Source organism: Cervus canadensis, chromosome 1 (assembly GCF_019320065.1).
Source record: "Cervus canadensis isolate Bull #8, Minnesota chromosome 1, ASM1932006v1, whole genome shotgun sequence".
In the NCBI taxonomy this organism is placed as follows: domain Eukaryota; kingdom Metazoa; phylum Chordata; class Mammalia; order Artiodactyla; family Cervidae; genus Cervus; species Cervus canadensis.
In genome coordinates, this window is record NC_057386.1 from 5,971,885 (window position 1) to 5,989,536 (window position 17,652).

At 58.6% G+C, this 17,652-nt stretch overlaps 1 protein-coding gene across 1 annotated transcript in view; it reads left to right on the plus strand.

The window, feature by feature from the left end:
- The window catches only part of TTYH2 (tweety family member 2), a 35,147-nt gene extending 21,332 nt beyond the window's left edge, over positions 1-13,815 (plus strand). Inside the window, exons 5-14 of the mRNA XM_043455153.1 lie at positions 351-446; positions 952-1,024; positions 4,385-4,454; positions 5,065-5,120; positions 5,585-5,677; positions 5,874-5,966; positions 7,459-7,601; positions 8,258-8,440; positions 8,872-8,950; positions 12,029-13,815. Of these exons, the coding sequence (XP_043311088.1) occupies positions 351-446; positions 952-1,024; positions 4,385-4,454; positions 5,065-5,120; positions 5,585-5,677; positions 5,874-5,966; positions 7,459-7,601; positions 8,258-8,440; positions 8,872-8,950; positions 12,029-12,109 (967 nt within the window). The 3' untranslated portion in view covers positions 12,110-13,815. The remainder of the gene's footprint in view (positions 1-350; positions 447-951; positions 1,025-4,384; positions 4,455-5,064; positions 5,121-5,584; positions 5,678-5,873; positions 5,967-7,458; positions 7,602-8,257; positions 8,441-8,871; positions 8,951-12,028) is intronic.
- Positions 13,816-17,652: the final 3,837 nt, after the last annotated feature.

Sequence of the window (17,652 nt, forward strand, 5' to 3'; positions counted from 1 at the left end):
GTATCAGCCGCATTTCACGTTCTCAGCCACACGTAGGTAGCAGCAGGGAGTGGTCAGTGCGTAGGTGGTCCGTGTCCGTCGCTGCAGAAAGTTCTAGGAGACAGTCCTGGTTCAGACACTCAGCCGGGGGAGGGAGGGTGACTCCTTTGTCCAGGCACAGGCCGGGGTGCAGCCCCCGGAGCCCCAAGGGCTGTCCGCCGAGCACACTGGTTCTTGCTCTCCGGGGCAGGGCTGGCCCTGGTCTCATCAGCTTAGCCGCCAGCTGTGGGCAGTTTGTCCCACGAACAGTCCAGCAGGCCCGGGGCCCCGGGTGGCAGTTCTTCCCTGACCGCCCCTCCCCCTCCGCCCAGGTGGCTGTCCTACCTCCTCCTCTTCATCCTGGACCTGGTCCTCTGCCTCCTCGCCTGCCTGGGTCTGGCCAAGCGCTCCAGGTGCCTCCTGGCCTCGTGAGTAGCCTGCCTCTGGGTCTGGGGGAAGAGCCGGCCAAGCGTGGGGATGACGGTGCCGCCATCCAGAGGGATGGGGGCCCGGGGGGCCGGGGCACGTGGGCGGCAGGGGCAGCCTGACGCTGCCTCCCTCGCCCTCCTCAGCACCTGCCCCGGGGGGAGGCAGGGGGCGGGGGCAGGACACCAAGCCAGGGGGGGGCTTCCCCCCTCCCCACCCCTGCCTCCTGGGCCTGACTGTCCAGCGGCTGAGTCGTTAGAGCCGCTTGCCTCGCGCCTCTGCTGCTGTCTCTTCCCTCGGGGACCTGTGCCCCGGGCATCGGTCCGTATCCCTCTGCCAGCAGTCCAGGACTCAGGCTGGGGCTGCCCTCGGGGCCACCGAGGGAGTCTGGAGGACCAGGGGGGACAAGGTCGTAGCCGAGAGGAAGGGCCCCGGAGGCTGGGGGGCGGGCAGCCACCATGGGGCCCCCAGCTGCCGGGACCCCACCAGCGGCTGCCTCTCCTCTAGGATGCTCTGCTGCGGGGTGCTGGCCCTGCTCCTCAGCTGGACGTCCCTGGCTGCTGACGCTGCCGTGGCCGTGGTGAGTTGGGGGCCATGGGGGTGCCGGGTGGTCCGCTCAGGGGGTCTTCGGTCTGGTGGTGCGTCAGTGTGTGCCGCCCAGCGTCCCCAGAGCAGGGCCAGCTTCTGGTCTCAGTCCCTAACCAAGAATCCGAGAGTCTGGGAACTAAAGGGGCTTGGCTCATCCCTTTTGATGGGGACACAGGCCCCGGGAAAGGAAGAGGTTTGCCCCGGGGTCACGAGGCATTTGGGGGCAGAGCCAAGATAAGAGGCCTGAAGCCTGATCCTTTTCCCACCTGCCATGGCCTATGCGGCCAGGTGCGGGGGACCAGGGGCCTTCTCTGGGTGTGAAGAGCTGAGCCCAGGTGGTGGGGCTGGGCAGGGCTGGAAGCGCCCTCGGGCTTCAGCGCGCACTCCCGGGACTTCCTCCCCAGCATCAGGGTGGAAGGTGGCCTTTCGATTGCCTCCCGCCCGTTGCCCTTGGACTCACACACACTGTCAGAATCACAGTGGTGTGTGATTCCAGTTGTGGTGCCTGGAAATATTAAAAAACAACAACAACAGACATACACACAGTGTCAGGAGTGTGGGGGGGGACGCTCCCTGGGCAGGCAACGCTTGCTCTTTAGACCAGACGCTCCAGGGGAGCTGTGTGCGTGGCGTTCATTCATTCATTCATTCATTCCACGTTAGGCTGCATGGCTCTCGGGGGCGTGGGTGCCTGGAGCTGCAGGAACCCAAAGAGAGGGACGTTTGCTCTTACGTTTCAGCTCCCAAACGTGGGCAGGTCATCACAACCCCAGGTGAATCGACACAGTGGTGGCACAGGCTGCGTGTCTGTGTGTGTGAGTGTTTGTGTCAGAGGGGCAGATTTACGGGGATTTCAGAGAACCCCTTAGCTGACTTAAGGGCCACAGAGCAAACCTGTGACCTGCATCCATTCTGCCCTTTTCCGGGAGGAAAAAAAGGTGGGGTCTCACACAGGAACCCCCTACCCAAACGCGCGCCTGGCCCAGTGATGGGGCCGGCTGGTGACCCTGGCCTTGGCCGGTGGGCCTCCACGACGCCCCCAGAACGCCTGGACCCTGGTGCTTGTCTGAGTAGCTCTGGGCAGAGCTTGTCCGGAGGGGGAGGAGGTGGGCCTCTGCTGCTTTGTCCCACCTCCCCACATCACACAGAGTCCACTTTGGACCACAGGGGGAGCCCCGGGCAGGCAGGAGGCCACGTCCCCAGGGCCGGGCCCCCCCCAGATACAGGAAAGAGCAGAGTAGGAGGGCCCGAGTGAAAGTCGCTCAGTCGTGTCGACTTTTTGCAGCCCCGTGGACGGTAGCCCGCCAGGCTCCTCTGTCCATGGGATTCTCCAGGCCAGAATACTGGAGTTGGTTGCCATTCCCTTCTCCAGGGGCTCTTCCCAACCAGGGGTCGAACCCAGGTCTCCCGCGTGGCGGGCAGATTCTTTACTGTCTGAGCCACCGGGAGAGCCCAGGTCACGGTCAAACGCGTCCTGACGTCATCTGGAGCGAGGCGGGCTGAACGGCGTCCAGGGAGGGTGGCTGCTGGCCGAGGCCACACGCACAGCTGCCTGGCAGAGAGCCGCTTCTCTGGGGACAGGAGTGGGCACAGGGAAGCTTGCGCACGGCGGGCCCTCCCCCGGGCGCCTCCAGCTGGCCACCGAGGGCGCCCCTTCGGGAGACGGCTCCTTCCCAGCAGGGTCTCCTTCCTCTCACCAGGCTTCTGTGTTCACGGCGACCAGAGGCAACTCCAGCTCCCAGCCGAGGGCCCCCCGGGCGGCCAGGGAGCTGCAGAGAAAGGCCATCTCCCTAATTCGATTAATCAGGCCCTTGTGTGAGAGAGGGCGAGGGTGAGGCAGTGAATGGGCCTTTGATGGGGCTGCAGCTCCTGCTGCATTTTAATAGGAAGTGGGGCAGAAGGAGCCAGGCCCTCCGAGGCTGTTGTGGGGAGCTTTTGTGCGGCCACTGCCCCTGCCCGCCCAGCCTGTTTTTCTGGGGCTGCTCTTGTTTTTGTGCTTGAGAGCTGTGGGGCAGAGCGCCAACACTGTGGCCTCACCCCCTCCCTCCCCTGTCCCCCCAGAAAGGGTCTCCAGGAAGGACCACTGCCCCCCAAGAACATGCCGGAGGACTTCCCTGGTGGTCCAGTGGCTGAGACTCCGAGCTCCCAGCGCAGGGGACCTGGGTTCGATCCCTGGTCAGGGAACTAGAACCCACACACCGCAACTTAGAGTTCCCGAGCCCCAACTAAAGATGCCGCAAGCCGCACCTGAGACCCTGCTCAGTCAAATGAATATTTTTTTTAAAAAGAACATGATGAGAAGGCAGATGGGAGCCGGAGAACTGAGCCCTGCCTGCCTAACCACCCCGCTGCACAGTCCGGAGTGGGAGGCAGGGGTAAAGGGCAGAGAGGAGAGACAGCGCCCAAGGAGAAGGAGCAGGGAGATGTGGCCTCTGGGAGAGGATGGAGGAGAGGGTCACCTGGCTGCTCTGCTCCCCAGCGGGGGATCCCGGGAACGTTCCTGAAGTTCCCCAGGCCTCATTTCCTCCTGTGTAGGATGGGCAGAAGAGCGGCACTTCCCTCGAAGGCTTGTTGATGGGGGCGAGATGGGTGGGTGGACCCCAGAAGGCGTGTGGTCAGTGTCCATCGGTTTGTTGTTCAGTCGCTCAGTCGTGTCCGACTCTTTGCGGCCCCATGGACTGCCTGCAGCACGCCAGGCCTCCCTGTCCCTCACCATCTCCCAGAGTTTGCCCAAGTTCACGTCCATTGAGTCAGTGATGCCAGCCAACCGTCCCACCCTCTGTCGCCCTCTTCTTCTTTTGCCTTCAGCCTTTCCCACTGGCCCATTGGCTTCCTGCACATTTATTCCCTTTCTAGGAGGGTCACTGGGGCAGGCTTCATAGATGGACACCCCTCCCCCAGAGTCGGGGGCTGACTTGGTAACAGCAAGACAAGGAATAAAATAGAGACAGGAGAACAAGGCCGTGGTGCAGATAACTCTCCAAAATGCTTCCTGTAGCATCCCCTTGCCTCACCCGGGTCCCTCCCAGGAGAGGCATTCAGAAATCAAAGGTAGCAGCACAGAGTGCCTGCTATCTGTCTGCCCGTCACTCTTCTGAGTATGCTGCGTGGATTGATTCATTAGGAGAAGAGCATCTCTCTCTCCTGTGTGATTGATGAAGACGCTGAGACCCAGGCTAAGCCCTTGTCTCTAAAGTTAAGAGAGTCAGGCAGGGGCAAAGCCAGGACCCAGCCCAGGGAAGCTGGCCGCTGACGGTTCTTGCCCAGCCAGCTCTGAGCCGCGGAGTCCCCGTGCCTGAGCTCCTGGGAGTGTGTGACTTTCCTCCACCCCTCCCATTTCTCCCCGGCTCAGGGCACCAGCGACTTCTGCGTGGCTCCGGACACCTTCATCCTGAACGTCACAGAGGGCCAAGTCCACCCCGGTAAGGATCTCGGCTGCTGTTGTCAGGGCCATCTGGGATGCTCGGTCCAGGCCCGCGGTCAGCCAGACTGCGCCCCCAAGAAAAACTGAAAGCGTCAGTCTCTCAGTCATGTCCGACTCCTTGGGACCCCGCGGCCTGTAGCCCTCCAGACTCCGCTGTCCATGGGATTCTCCAGGCAGGAATACTGGAGTGGGTAGCCCTTCCCTTCTCTGGGGCATCTTCCCGACCGACGGGTTTCCCACATTGCAGGCAGATTCTCTGCCGTCTGAGCCACCAGGGAGACCCCAGACTGTGCCCTGCTTACCTTTCAGCCCCGTAATTGCGCAGAGCCGCCCCATCACCCAGAGTCCTTCAGGTCCAGCTGAACCCACGGGCCGGGTCTTAGAAGCTGCCTCCTTCGGGAGCTCAAGGACGGGCCTGGCCACAGAGCATGGATGAGCGCCGGGTCGCGTGTGCTGTGAGCGCCGTGTGATGAGCGCCCTGTGATGAGCGCCGGGCCGCGTGTGCTGTGAGCGCCGTGTGATGAGCGCCGGGCCGCGTGTGCTGTGAGCGCCGTGTGATGAGCGCCGCGTCACTCCTGCCTGACCCCAGTATCTTTGCCCTTCTGCAGAGGTGACCCGATACTACCTGTACTGCAGTCAGAGCGCTAGCAGCCCCTTCCAGCAGGTATGCCCCGCCCAGTCCAGCCCTCACCCCGCCCCCAGCGCCCCCCAGTGGTCAGCCGCAGCACTGACCGTAAGATGGAGGTGCCTGGCTGTTTGCTTCTTTGGGGTCCCCTGCAAGGGGGCTCTTGGTCAGCTTGCATGGCCATCCATCACCCTGGATGCTGGTGTCCATGCAGAGGTTGTGCTTAAGGCTGGGGCGGGCCCCAGATTCTACATTTCTCACAAGCTCCCGGACAAGGCTGTCCCAGCAGGACACTTGGAGTAGCAGGAAGCAGGTGGACGGAGCGGCCCGGCCCTCGGGAGGGCTGAGGGCTGAGGGGAAGACCTCCTGCCAGCAGGAAGGGCCGTCCCCAATCAGGGATGTAACTGCAGCTGCAGACGATCAGGGGGCCCCGAAGGGGACGCAGGCAGGTGGGGGCTCCTGGGAGTAAACCTCACGCGGGGCTGCTGTCTCTCCCGGCGCAGGCCCTGACCGTCTTCCAGCGCTCGCTGACCGCCATGCAGATCCAGGTAGCGGGACTGCTGCAGTTCGCCGCGCCCCGCTTCCCGGCAGCAGAGGTGAGGCGGCCGGCCCTGCCCTCGGCCCCGGCTGGGGAAGGAAAGCGCGTCCCCTCCCTGTGCAGTCTAGCCCCTTCCTGTGGCCTTAAAGGCCTCTCTCCCGAAGCTGCCGTCTGCGGTTTTATCCACAAGCCCTCCCCGCCTCGTTCACTCTGCCTTCTTGGTCTGTCCGCATGTCCGCCTCTTCCTGCTTCAGAAAGATCTGCTTGGAATCCAGCTCCTGCTGAACTCGTCCGAGTCCAGCCTCCACCAGCTGACCGCCTTGTTGGACTGCCGGGGGCTGCACAAGGTGCGGGGTGGCCCTGGGGGGCAGGCGGGGGGGAGGGGGCACCCCAGCAGGCCACATCGTCCCAGGGAGAAGCCAGCAGAGGCTGGGAGAGTGATTGCCTGACTCGGGGAGCAGGGTGGAAGAGTGCCTGGCTTCTAGATTCTCTCCAGTAGCTGAGACGGGGAGATGCAGAGAAAGGTCCCAGGGGGTTGGGGTACGGAGAGCTGGATCTGTTTCGGGGCACCCTGAGCTATATGAGGAAGGCTGTTCCCAGTGCCCAGACCCCACAGCCATCTGGTCAACCCATCCAGTTCCTGAGTTGCAAGTGGACACCCGGCTCTCATTGCCAGGGTCGTCTCTAGGAATCTGCAATGTTAGACATCCATGCAGGGAACACGCTGGGTGCATATGAGCCCCTCCTCTCCTCCAAAGCAGGAAGCCGGTGTATGTTGACAAGCTTTCACATCCCACGTGGATTTCGAGCGAATAGTCATGATAATGATCACGGCTGCGATTTACTGAGTCCCTGTGTTCCACCTTGTTCTGTGCGCTGTGTATCTGATATATCGTTTAGTCCTCACTGTTAAACAGTGAAATACATACTTCACGAAAAATGTTATAGATAGCAATCTGTCTGTGACTATAGATGGATGGATAGATAGACAGATGTATATATCTTTTTATCTATAAAGCAGCTTAACGAAGATTCCAGAGCTATCGAGTCAAGGCCTTGGGTTTCCAACCCCGGCAGCCTGACTTGAGAGCTGAGAACGGGATGGCCCTGGTACCCTTCCTTCCTCCCCAGCCTCCACACTCCATCCCTCAGCGAGTGCTCGCCACTGTACCCTCGGATCTACCCTGCCCCATCCTCTTCTGTCCCCCCCACGGCCCCCACTTTGGTCCAGGCACCACCCTGCTCCCCCGGGTGACAGCTGTAGCCCCCTAACTAGTCCCCACTTTCTCCCACCCGCTTACCTTTCATCCACGGCAGCCAGAGCAGCCTTCTAAAAACCGAATTGGATCACAGCCTTCCGTCCCCAAACCCACCCGTGTCTTCCCATCACCTTGCGTTACATTCAGGCTCCTCCTCGCCTGCCCCACGAGGTCCAGCATGAACTGGCGCCGTCTCGCGTGTCCTCAGCTGACCTCCCTCCCTCCTGAACACGCCAAGCCTGGCCCCTTTGCCTCAGAGGCTGCAGGCTCGCTCCGCTTCCCTGCTGTCCTGGCCTCAGATTAAATGCCCTCTGCCCTCTGGCTCCCCCACCCGCAAGCTCGGCATCTGTCCTGTTCCGAGTCCAGCACACACACAGTCGGTATTTTCAGTAAATGCGTGGAGAGAGAATCCAAGAAGCGCCCCGTCGTGTCGGGGTCCCGAACGTGGACCCTTCGTGGGTGAACACTGTGCCTGGGATTGGGGAGGGGAGGCTGGGGGAGAGGGGCTTCCAGAGACCCGCTGGGACCCCCGGCAGTGTCCCTCTCCCCCTGCAGCTGCGTGTCCCTCTTCCTCCTCCAGGACTACCTGGATGCCCTCGCCGGCATCTGCTACGACGGCCTCGAGGGCCTGCTGTACCTCGGCCTCTTCTCCCTCCTGGCCGCGCTGGCCTTTTCCATCATGACCTGCCTGGGGCCGGGGGCGTGGAAGCACTGTGCCAGGAGGTGGGCTTCCTGGGGGAGGAGGTGGGAGGCTCTGCTCTCTGGCAGAGCTGAGAACTGATAATCTGGGATGCAGAGGGGCAGTCGGGGGCCGGCATTCAGCCCCAACAGGCTGGCTGGATTTCTGCTGCAGCGTCCCTGAAAGTCCAGACAGGACCCCAGAAGGAGGTTGGAGGGGGCCAGAGCAGGGCCAAGGATGATGAGGGCATCGTGCCACAGCCTGGCCTCCTTAGCTTGTCCCCGCTTCCTCTGCAGGACTTTGTGGGGTGATGCTGCTGCAGGGAGGGGTGCCCCCAGAATACCAGAAGGAACAGATTGTAGCACTGTTACCAGGGCACCTGTAGTCTCATGGAGGAGGCAGAGACGAGATAGCATTTCAGTATCTCGAGAGTAATCAGAAAAGGAAGCAGGGGAGGGAGGGTCGATGTGCAGGTGGTCAGCAGGGTGGCCTGCCTGGAGGAGGTGGGTGTGCAGTTGGGAACGGAGCAGAGTAATATGTGTCAGGCAGGGCTGAAGACCACATTTTCAGAGAACCTCAAGGAGACACCTGCGGCCAGGGGGGTGCCGACCTGGGAGGAAAGATTGGAAAGTGGGCCGGGACCCCACTGCCTGGTGTCACCCCCTCACCCGTCACGGCCGCATCCTGCGTGTCATCCTAGGGACAGGGACTATGACGACATCGACGACGACGACCCCTTCAACCCCCAGGCCCGGCGCATCGCCGCCCACAACCCACCTCGGGGGCAGCTTCGCAGCTTCTGTAGCTACAGCAGCGGCCTGGGCAGCCAGGGCAGCCTGCACCCCACCCAGACCATCTCCAACGCCCCCGTCTCAGAGTACATGTATGGCGGGGCATCCCCCAACACTCCGGGCTGGGGCAGTGTTGCTTGTCCTGGCCTTCGGGGAGCTGGATCTGCGGGCGAGGGCATGCTTGGGTCCAGGGGGCCAGGGCGGGGGAGGAAGGCGTCCGAGGCCAGCTGGGCCCCTGGCTGCAGTTGGGATGCCTGAGTGTGGGCCCCCCACCCAGAGCATCTCCTGCTGGAGGAAGAGCCGCTGCAGGTGTCAGGCCCTTTGCCTCCAGCCTGCAGGGCAGGTCGAAGGCCCGAGAAGCTGCGTTTCCCCTGGCCCATCACCCGCTCCCTGCTCCTCCCTCCCCTCTGTCTGTGGTCCATGTCCATGTCCCGTATGCACACCCCCGGGACCCTCCTGCAGAAGTCCGGGCACACACCTGTGTCCCCGCCCTGAGCGCTCCTCACCCCTCTCGACCCCGCAGGAACCAAGCCGCGCTGTTCGGCGGGAACCCACGCTATGAGAACGTGCCGCTCATCGGAAGAGGGTCCCCTCCGCCCACGGTAAGCTGGGCTCCCCAGGCAAACGCACAAACCCTGCTGGGGAGGGGGGTGCAGTTAAAGAGAAAACCTCCCGGGGACCCAGTGAATCCCTCCCACAGAAATAGAAAAGAATGAAACAGTTTTGTTATTGGATAAGCATTAAACCAGACGGCCAGGACGTCCCTGGAGGTCCGGGGATTAAGACTCTGAGCTCCCATTGCAGAGGGTGCAGGTTCGATCCCTGGTGAGGGAATTAAGATCCTGATGCCGCGTGGTGCAGCCGAAAAAGAAAGAGAAAGCAAACAAAAATCAGCCTGGCATTTGTAAGAAAGAAGGGGGTCTGAGATGAGGTTGGACGTCTGCATCCTTGAGCCAGGTGTCTGTCGGGGAAGGCGCCGTCGCCTTCACTGGGCTGGGCGAGGTGTTTCACCGCCCCATCCCAGTAGTTTGGAAGAAGCCATTCAGATGGTGAACCTGGAGCCCTGGCGCCCCAAGGACACGAGACCCAGGACATAGACTTGGCTTTGAGAACCAGCTCAGGGCGTCCAATGAGTGTTCCTCGTGAAAAGCACAGTGCTGGACCCGGGAAAGAGAGCCGGGTACCCAGCCCGTCTTCAGGAAACGGGGTAATCCACAGGGGGGTGACTCAGAAAGCTGCTGTAATAAGTACCGTATGGTGCAATGGGCCCTGGGAGGGGGGAACTGTTCTTCGGGGTCTGAGAAGGTGACCCTTCCACCTTACCGTGGAGCACTGGGTCTCCCCCAGGGACACTTGAGTTTGTCTCAAGGCATCTTTGGGCTTCCCCCATGCCTCAGGTGGCAAAGATCCCTCCTGCCAAGGCAGGAGACGTCAGAGACCCAGGTTCGATCCCTGGGTGGGGAAGATCCCCTGGAGAAAGAAATGGCAACCCACTCCAGTATTCTTGCCTGGATAACCCCACGGACAGAGGAGCCTGGTTGGCTACAGTCTATGGGGTCCCAAAGATTCGGACACGACTGAGCAGCTGACCTTTTCACTTTACACTTAAAGGCATCTTTGGTCGTCACGCCTGGCGGGGGGTGCTGGCTGCTCCCAGCCTCTAGCGGGTGGAGGCCGGGGCGCTGCTGGGCACAGGCCAGCCCCCCACACGCAGGACGATCGACCCCAGGTGTCCGCAGCGTCCTGCTTGAGCCGACCGTCCGGCTCTCCTTGCCCAGCCCCGCCTTGCTGCTGTTTTGCCCAGAGCGCCTCCCTGCTGCCCTTTACAGACCGCCCTTGACCCGGGCCTTGCTCTCGCTCCTGGGGGCCACAGGCAGCAGCAGCGGCCCGTCCAGGCCTACTTCCAGAGTTGGCACCTTTGAAATCCCAAGCTGGCTTCTCTGTAAACCAGAAGAAGCCTCTCGGGTTCTTGCTTCCTCCCGCCAGCTGCTGTGGCCCCAGGAATGCAGGTTGATTTTCATATTAATCTCAGTACAACATAATTAGGAGAAATCCGATGCTGTGACACATGAATTACTCAAGGCCCTGGAATGCCAACAGTAAATGAATTTCGGATTGCCTTCTGTTTTGAAAGATCCAGGACACTCTCCCTGCCTTCAGCAGAGATAATCAGAAAACTGACTTTATTTGCAAGGCTCAAGGGCAGAATAAACCTTCCCCCAGGAAAGACTGAAGGCAAAAGAAGAAGAGGCAGAGGATGAGATGATTAGATAGCATCACCAGCTCAATGGACATGAATCTGAGCAAAGTCCAGGAGATGGTGAAGACTAGGGAACCTGGCGTGCTGCAATCCACGGGGTCAAAACGAGTGGGACACGACTTAACAACTGAAGAACAACTATACGTGCCTCTAGGTGTCCCTGGAAGGGCAAAATTGAGACCCAGTTAATTTTAAGGGGTTAAGGAGTCTCAGGCCCCCACCCCTCGCCCAGCTGGAAGCCTTTGTCCGGCTCTGGTGTGAGTGGTTCAGACCTGAACCCCTGGGGCCAGAGGACAGTCAGGGTCCTGTGGATCATTGCTCCTTAGTCAGAAGACCAACAGCACCTGGAGCTTGTGGGATGTGCAGACTCTGAGGTCATATATTTGACGGGAGATGCGATAATGTAAGAAGCCACATCCTTAACTTCTGAGCAATAGCTGGCTAACATCTGCTGCAGACACTCAAACTTTGTGTTTCTCTGACTTGGCTGCACTGGGAAGAACTTATAAAAATATTAGAGGCGGCGCTTTGAAATAGCTTATTTATTTATTTATTTATTCATTTATGGCCACGCTGGGTCTGCAGTGCTGCGTGCAGACTCCTCTTCGTTGTGGTGTGTGGGCCTCTCATTGCAGGGGCTTCTCTTACTGTGGAGCACCGTCGCTAGGGCACACAGGCTTAGTTGCTCTGTGGCATGTGGGATCTTCCCAGACCAGGGATCAAACCCCTGTTCCCTCTATTGGCTGGTGGATTCTTAACCACTGGACCCCCAGGGAAGTCCCAAAAGGCTTAATTTTATATGTATTTTATCTCATAAAAAAATACTGGTGGGTACGGCCTGGGTATCAGGATGTTTTCAGAACCCTCCCCAGCCCCACCCTGCAGTGTCTCTAATGCACAGCCAGGTTTGAGAAGCCCTGGGTTAGGGACCTTTCTGCTTTATATTAGTCCATCCTTTCAATGTAAGAGCTGAGTCCTCTTAGGTCCATTGTGCAGATGGGGAGACTGAGGCTGGAGCAATTGGAGAACCTCCTCCAAGGTCATAGGATGAGTAAGGTGCATGGCTGGGATTTGAACCTGGCTCTCGGAGTCAGTGGGCCTGTGCCGTCAGCCTGCTCGCTCAGCGGGCTCCTTAGCGCCCGGGTGCATTAGGGAGGCTGGTCGGGTGTGCAGCTTGAGTTTGGGAAGCAGATGTCCTGATGGCCCCAGGGTTGGAAGCATCAGCAGACACGAAGCCTGCCCAGGCCACCCCCACTGTCCTCCAACAACCCCCACGAGGCCTTGACATTGAGACTCGGTGCCCAGCTGCCGTGGCAGGCCCAGCACCCCCAGAAGCGCTGGCGCTTCTGCGAGCACGGTGTCCGGTGTGACGGGCGACGTGTGAGCCCGTCCTGACCGCCCCCTCCCCTCTCTCCCACAGTACTCGCCCAGCATGCGGGCCACCTACCTGTCCGTGGCGGACGAACATCTGCGGCACTACGGGAACGAGTTTCCAGCCTAACACGCTTTCCGGAGTTCCTGCCTCCTTGCTCCGTTTTGGTTTTTAACTAAGGCAAATGCAAGTGTGTTTCTTTAACAGAAACCAAAGGCATATAGAGACTGCAGGATCAGAAGGCTCCGGCTGGTGCCAGGGAGCGACTGAAGATTCAGGGAGAGTCAGCCTGGGGTTGGCTGACATTCCCGGGCAGACAGAAGCCCCGTGAGCTGGCCCATCCCTCTCCCTCCGCTGACTCCCTCTCCACACCGGAAACGCCCCCAGGTGCTTGGCCGTCCCTAAGCTAGGAGCCTGGTTCAGTTCGCCCCTGACTCCCCGCCTCGCCAGGTGGGGAAGGGCAGTGACGAGGGGCTGGGTCGGGCTGCAGGGTCCCCTTGCCAGGACTCTGCCTCCTGCAGGCACAGCCGGAAACCCAGGTAACCATTCTCGGGGTCAGCTCTCCTCCTGGCTGCTCAGATGGGTACCATCTACCCACAGGTAAAGGCAGACGGGCTGATCAGGAGATGCTTTTTAAGGTGACATCCCTGATGAGACCAGACACTGTCCAGCTCAGCCTCCCGGGGCCAGGTAGACTCTCCCTAGGCCACGGAGGGAAGGTCTTGGCAGGTTCTGCCTATGAGGCCAGGAGCTCCAGGGCCTTGAGCCTGGTGGCCCTCCAGGTGGCCGTGATGGACCTCTCTTCTCTGCAACCTTTGGTCACCTCACCTCCATTCCAGAATCTCTGCTGTGAGTTTGCTCATGGCAGTAGGGGTGGTCTCAGGTATTCACAGACACTTTGAAAAAGCGACTCTTTCTTGCCAGTGTTCTAAAGGTTCTTGATTGTCCAAAGAATTGAAACTCACCCCACAAGCCAGTTTTTACAGCAGATGTGGGGCTGATCCTTCCCACCTAATTTGTCAACCAAAAGAGAGGTCAGTGAGACACCCTGTCCCCAGATGCTGGTTGGTGGGGATGTGTGTTCATCCCACCTGGACGGACGCATCTTGAGAGAATAAAGTCTCTAGGAGGGAAGTCTGAACGTGAATAGAGTCTGGTCCCGGAGACCAGCTACACGGCCACATAAACTCTCCCTGCTTCTGTCTCCAAGTTGGTCCTAAAGCTTTTAGCAAAATGGATGTCCTGATGTACAGACGGGCATCTTCCCTACCTCTCCCTCCATCCTGTCCCCGCCCCTGACCGGTACCTGCTGGGTGAGGAGGAGCCTGGGGACCAGGAGGAAGTAATGACCCACCACCCTCTCCGCTGAGGAGCCAGCGTTAGGGTCTTTGGTGCTTCCAACCTCCTGCCCAGCCAGAGTGCACGGCCCGGGAGGCCCACAGCCTCCCACACCGAAGCAGGGGCGTAGGGTAGCGTGGCTGTGAACCGGGGCACCGCTTCTGGCCAAAACTGAACAGCAGAGTGGTTCTCAGGCTCCAGCCAAGCCTCCCCAACCACAGGACCACCGGGCCGCCGGGACTCTCTCCCCCGTTCCCCTGTACATACGTGTACCATGACCCCACCCTCATGAGGCCGTGTCGTGTGCAGACAGGACTCTGCAACGTCGAGGTGGTGCTTCTTAACGTTCCTCGTTGGCCACTAGAGTTGTTTTTAATGCATGTAAACTAAACTAGAATCCCCTGCGTGGTTCCTGGAGGAGCCAGGTGGGCACGCCTCTGCTTAATACAGGTGCGCCCTCACCTGGGGAAGAAATAAACCACTGGTACTAAAATGCATGCTGTGTCCAACTTCCTCCGCTTTGGGAATGATGAAGGTAGCTGATAGCACCTACTGGCTGGATTATACTCGAGGAGGGGTTCAGAGTGGGTTTCGGTGTTGAGGATTTAAAGACAGGGCTGTTGAAAAACAACAGAAAAATAGAGACAGGGCCTCACCTTGCTGCTCTTCAGGATCAAAATCAGGCCTCCTTTCTGCCCGAGTCTCCAAAGCTCCTCTTGGAGGTGATTGCTTCTAGGGTTGCTGATAACAAGTGGCATTTATTGAGTAACCTCCAAAGTGCGAGGCACTGTCCCAAGTCATTTTGTAAATAAAAAAATGCCAGAGGTGTAAAGAGAAAGGACTTAGTTGGAGCACGTGTCAGAGTCAGGAGCGTAACCCACGACCCAGGTGGGCACCCAGGTGGGCACCTCGGCAATGATACGGGCTTGGGCTGGGGTCACAGGGCGGGCCACCTCTCCTAGCTTGGCGGCAGGTCCTTGCTGCCTCCTCTTCCGAAACTCTCCACCCCCACGGGTTTCCTGTCTGTGCCCGGGCTCCCGCGACTCACGGAGCCCTTCAGTCCTTGCAGCATCTCGTGTGTCCGAGCCAGCCTGGGAGGGCTTGGCAGGCCGACTCCAGCTCCCCACCTGAGGCTGTCGTTCACGCTGATTCTTCTGGAGTAGCTGACGGAATGGACCCTAGCACGCCATTGTGGGGATGAGGGATGGTACGGCTGCTTCAGATGGAGTTTCTTCAAAAAAATTAAAAATAAATTCTATTAAGTAAATAGAATTGCCGAATGATCCAGCAATTCCACTTCCCAAAAGAGTTGGAAGAATGGTCTCAATATTTGTACCCCCATGTTTATAGTACCGTTAGTTACAATAGGAAAAAGTGGAAGCAACCGTAGTGTCCATTAATACATGAATGGGTAAGTAAAATGTGCTCGTCCACAATGGAATATTACGGTCTTAAAAAGGGAGGAGGGCCTGACACCTGCAACATGAATGAACCTAGAAAACACTCTGCCAAATGAAATAAGTTACCAACAAAAAAAACTGATTCCACTTCTGCTGCCGCTCATCACTTCAGTCTCATCTTTCTCTCTGTGACCTCATGGGCTGCAGCCCGTCAGGCTCCTCTGTCCATGGGATCCTCCAGGCAAGACTACTGGAGTGGGCTACCATGCCCTCCTCCAGGGGATCTTCCCAACTCAGGGATTGAACCAGCATCTCTTACGTCTCCTGCGTTGGCAGGTGGGTTCTTTACCACTAGCACTGCCTGGGAAGCCCCATGATTCCACTTCTACAAGGTACTTAAAGTAGTCGGAATCATAGAGACAGAAAGTAGAATTGTGCTTGTTAGGAATTCGGGGAGCAGGGAGTGGGGCCTTACTGTTTAACAGGAATAGAGTTTCAGATTTGCAAAATGAAAAGAGCTCTGGAGATAGATGGTGGTGATGGTTGTCTAACAGTATGAAGGTTCTCAGCACCACTGAACTGAGCAGTTAAAAATGGTTAAGGTAGTAGATTTTTTGTGTACTTTATCACGATGAAAATGGATAAAGAGGCTGGCGGGACAATATTGCAATGGACTGTTCACTGGCCTTGGGGATGTCCAGGGCTAGGGGCTGCTCTCAGCAGAGAGCTTCAGTTGCTGGGGCTTCACTGGTGGTCCAGTGGTTAGGAGTCCGAGCTCCCAATGCAGGGGGCCCGTGTTCGATCCCAGGTCAGGGAACTAGATCCCACATGCTGCAACTGAAGATCCCACCTGCCACAATAAGGACGCAGCACACCCAAATAAAGAAACTGGATGGTGATTAAAGTCACTGGGTCATTTAACAACAAAAATTAAAAGCTGCCAGGTCTGCTGTGAGTGGAAATCTGGAAGACGCTGCAGTTTTTTAAAATTGGACCCTTGTACTTACTTCTAATTACATGCTCTATTGCTGGCTTCCCAGGGTGACTGAGACGGGCCCGCCCATGGGTGCTGCCTGTTTTTCCAGTGAGCGGAGCTGCCCGCTGGCGATTGGCAGCAAGCAGGCTTTCTGCGTGAGGGTGGGTGAGAAGCCTGTGATAAGTCATTGCAATGATACAGGAAGGAAGGCTGCAGTTTTCCTCACGACTTTTCTACTTCTCTCCACCCACTCCCCCTCACCTCCCTGCGTGCAGGGAGCCTCAGCGTCCCAGAGCGGGGGGAGGGGTGAGGAGGGCATCTGCGATCGCAGCCCCAGCCAGCCAGCGCCCCAGGGTGGAGCCGGTCCACTTCTTCCGGATGCTTTGTGTCTGAGTTGCCCCTGACCACACAAAGCCGGGTCAGTGGGGGCTTTCATACGCTCCTGCACCCAGCCCCCATCACTTTGAGGGATTCCTCGGCTCAGAGAAACTGGCAGCGGGAGTCCAGGGGGCAGCTAATGGCAACAGTCACTATGGGCTTGCCATTGGTTGGTGCCGTTGGGCAAAGCGCCATCTCAAGGGGAATTCTGTTGCACCGGCCAGATAGTGATGAAACATTTATGGAGAAGTCAGGGAGCCTGAGGGAGGATGTTTGCTTTTCCCTATCCTTTCACAGAATCCCCAGAAGCTGGCCAGGAGCCTGCATTGCCTCTCAGATCCCCAGATGACTTCTGTAAACTCCTCTCTCACTGGCCCCCAGCAGGGACCCCCCCAAAATGCCTTTCTTCCATGACAACTGCCTCTCCCTGGCTCACATTACTGCCCTCCCCTTCGATCTGGAATCATCTCCCCTCTCCTTCCCCCGCCCTGCAGCTCATAACCATTTGTCAAGGCTCCATTCCAACCCCAAATCCCACTTCTTGGATGACACGTGGTCCGCCCAGGTCCAGATCTCCAACAGCCATCTCTGAACTCAGGTTAGATCCCCGGCCGTGGGAGGCACAGAGCCGGCCTCCAGTGCAGGTTCTGTGGTCAGCTCCAGCCTGGGCACACCGCCACGTCAGCTCAGCCGGTCCTCCTAGTTATCCTGAGTACTGGCACTGCCCCCTCCCTTGGCCAGTGAGGATTGTTGAGTCTGGTGGCTCAGACAGTAAAGAGTCCACCAGCAATGCAGGAGACCCTGGGTCAGGAAGATCCTGGGTCGGGAAGATCCCCTGGAGAAGGGAATGGCTACCCACTCCACTATTGTTGCCTGGAGAATCCCAAGGACAGAGGAGCCTGGTGGGCTATCGTACATGGGGTCGCAGAGCCAGAGATGACTAAGCAACTAAGCGGGGCTTCTCTGGTGACATCGGTAAAGAATAGGCCTGCAATGCAGACGACTTGGGTTCCATCCCTGGGTCAGGAAGATCCCCCGGTCCTCCAAGGCATGGCATGTCCTCCTAGGCATGGCAACCCACCCCAATATTCTTGCCTGGAGAATTCCACGGACAGAGGAGCCTGGCGGGCTACAGTCCATGGGATCACAGAGTCGGACACGACCAAGCAACTAACACACACACACACACAAGTGACTAGGCACGAGTCAGGAAAGGCAAACAACTTGCCCAACGTCACTCAGTTGGTAAACAGTCCAGTGAGTGAGTGAAAGCCGCTCAGCCGTGTCCGACTCTTTGCGACACCATGGACTCCCCACCAGACTCCTCTGTCCGTGGGATTTTCCAGGCCAGAATACTGGAGTGGTTTGCCATTCCCTTCTCCAGGGGATCTTCCTGTCTCGGGAATCGAACCCAAGTCTCCTTCACTGTAGGCAGATTCTTTACCATCTGAGCCACCTGGCTGGGATTCAAACCCATGTTTTCTAGCCCCACATCCGGTTCTTTTAGTTTACATTATTTCACCTTATTGTCTTAACTAATGAGAAATTTCATTTTATTCATTCATTCACCAGCAACCAGG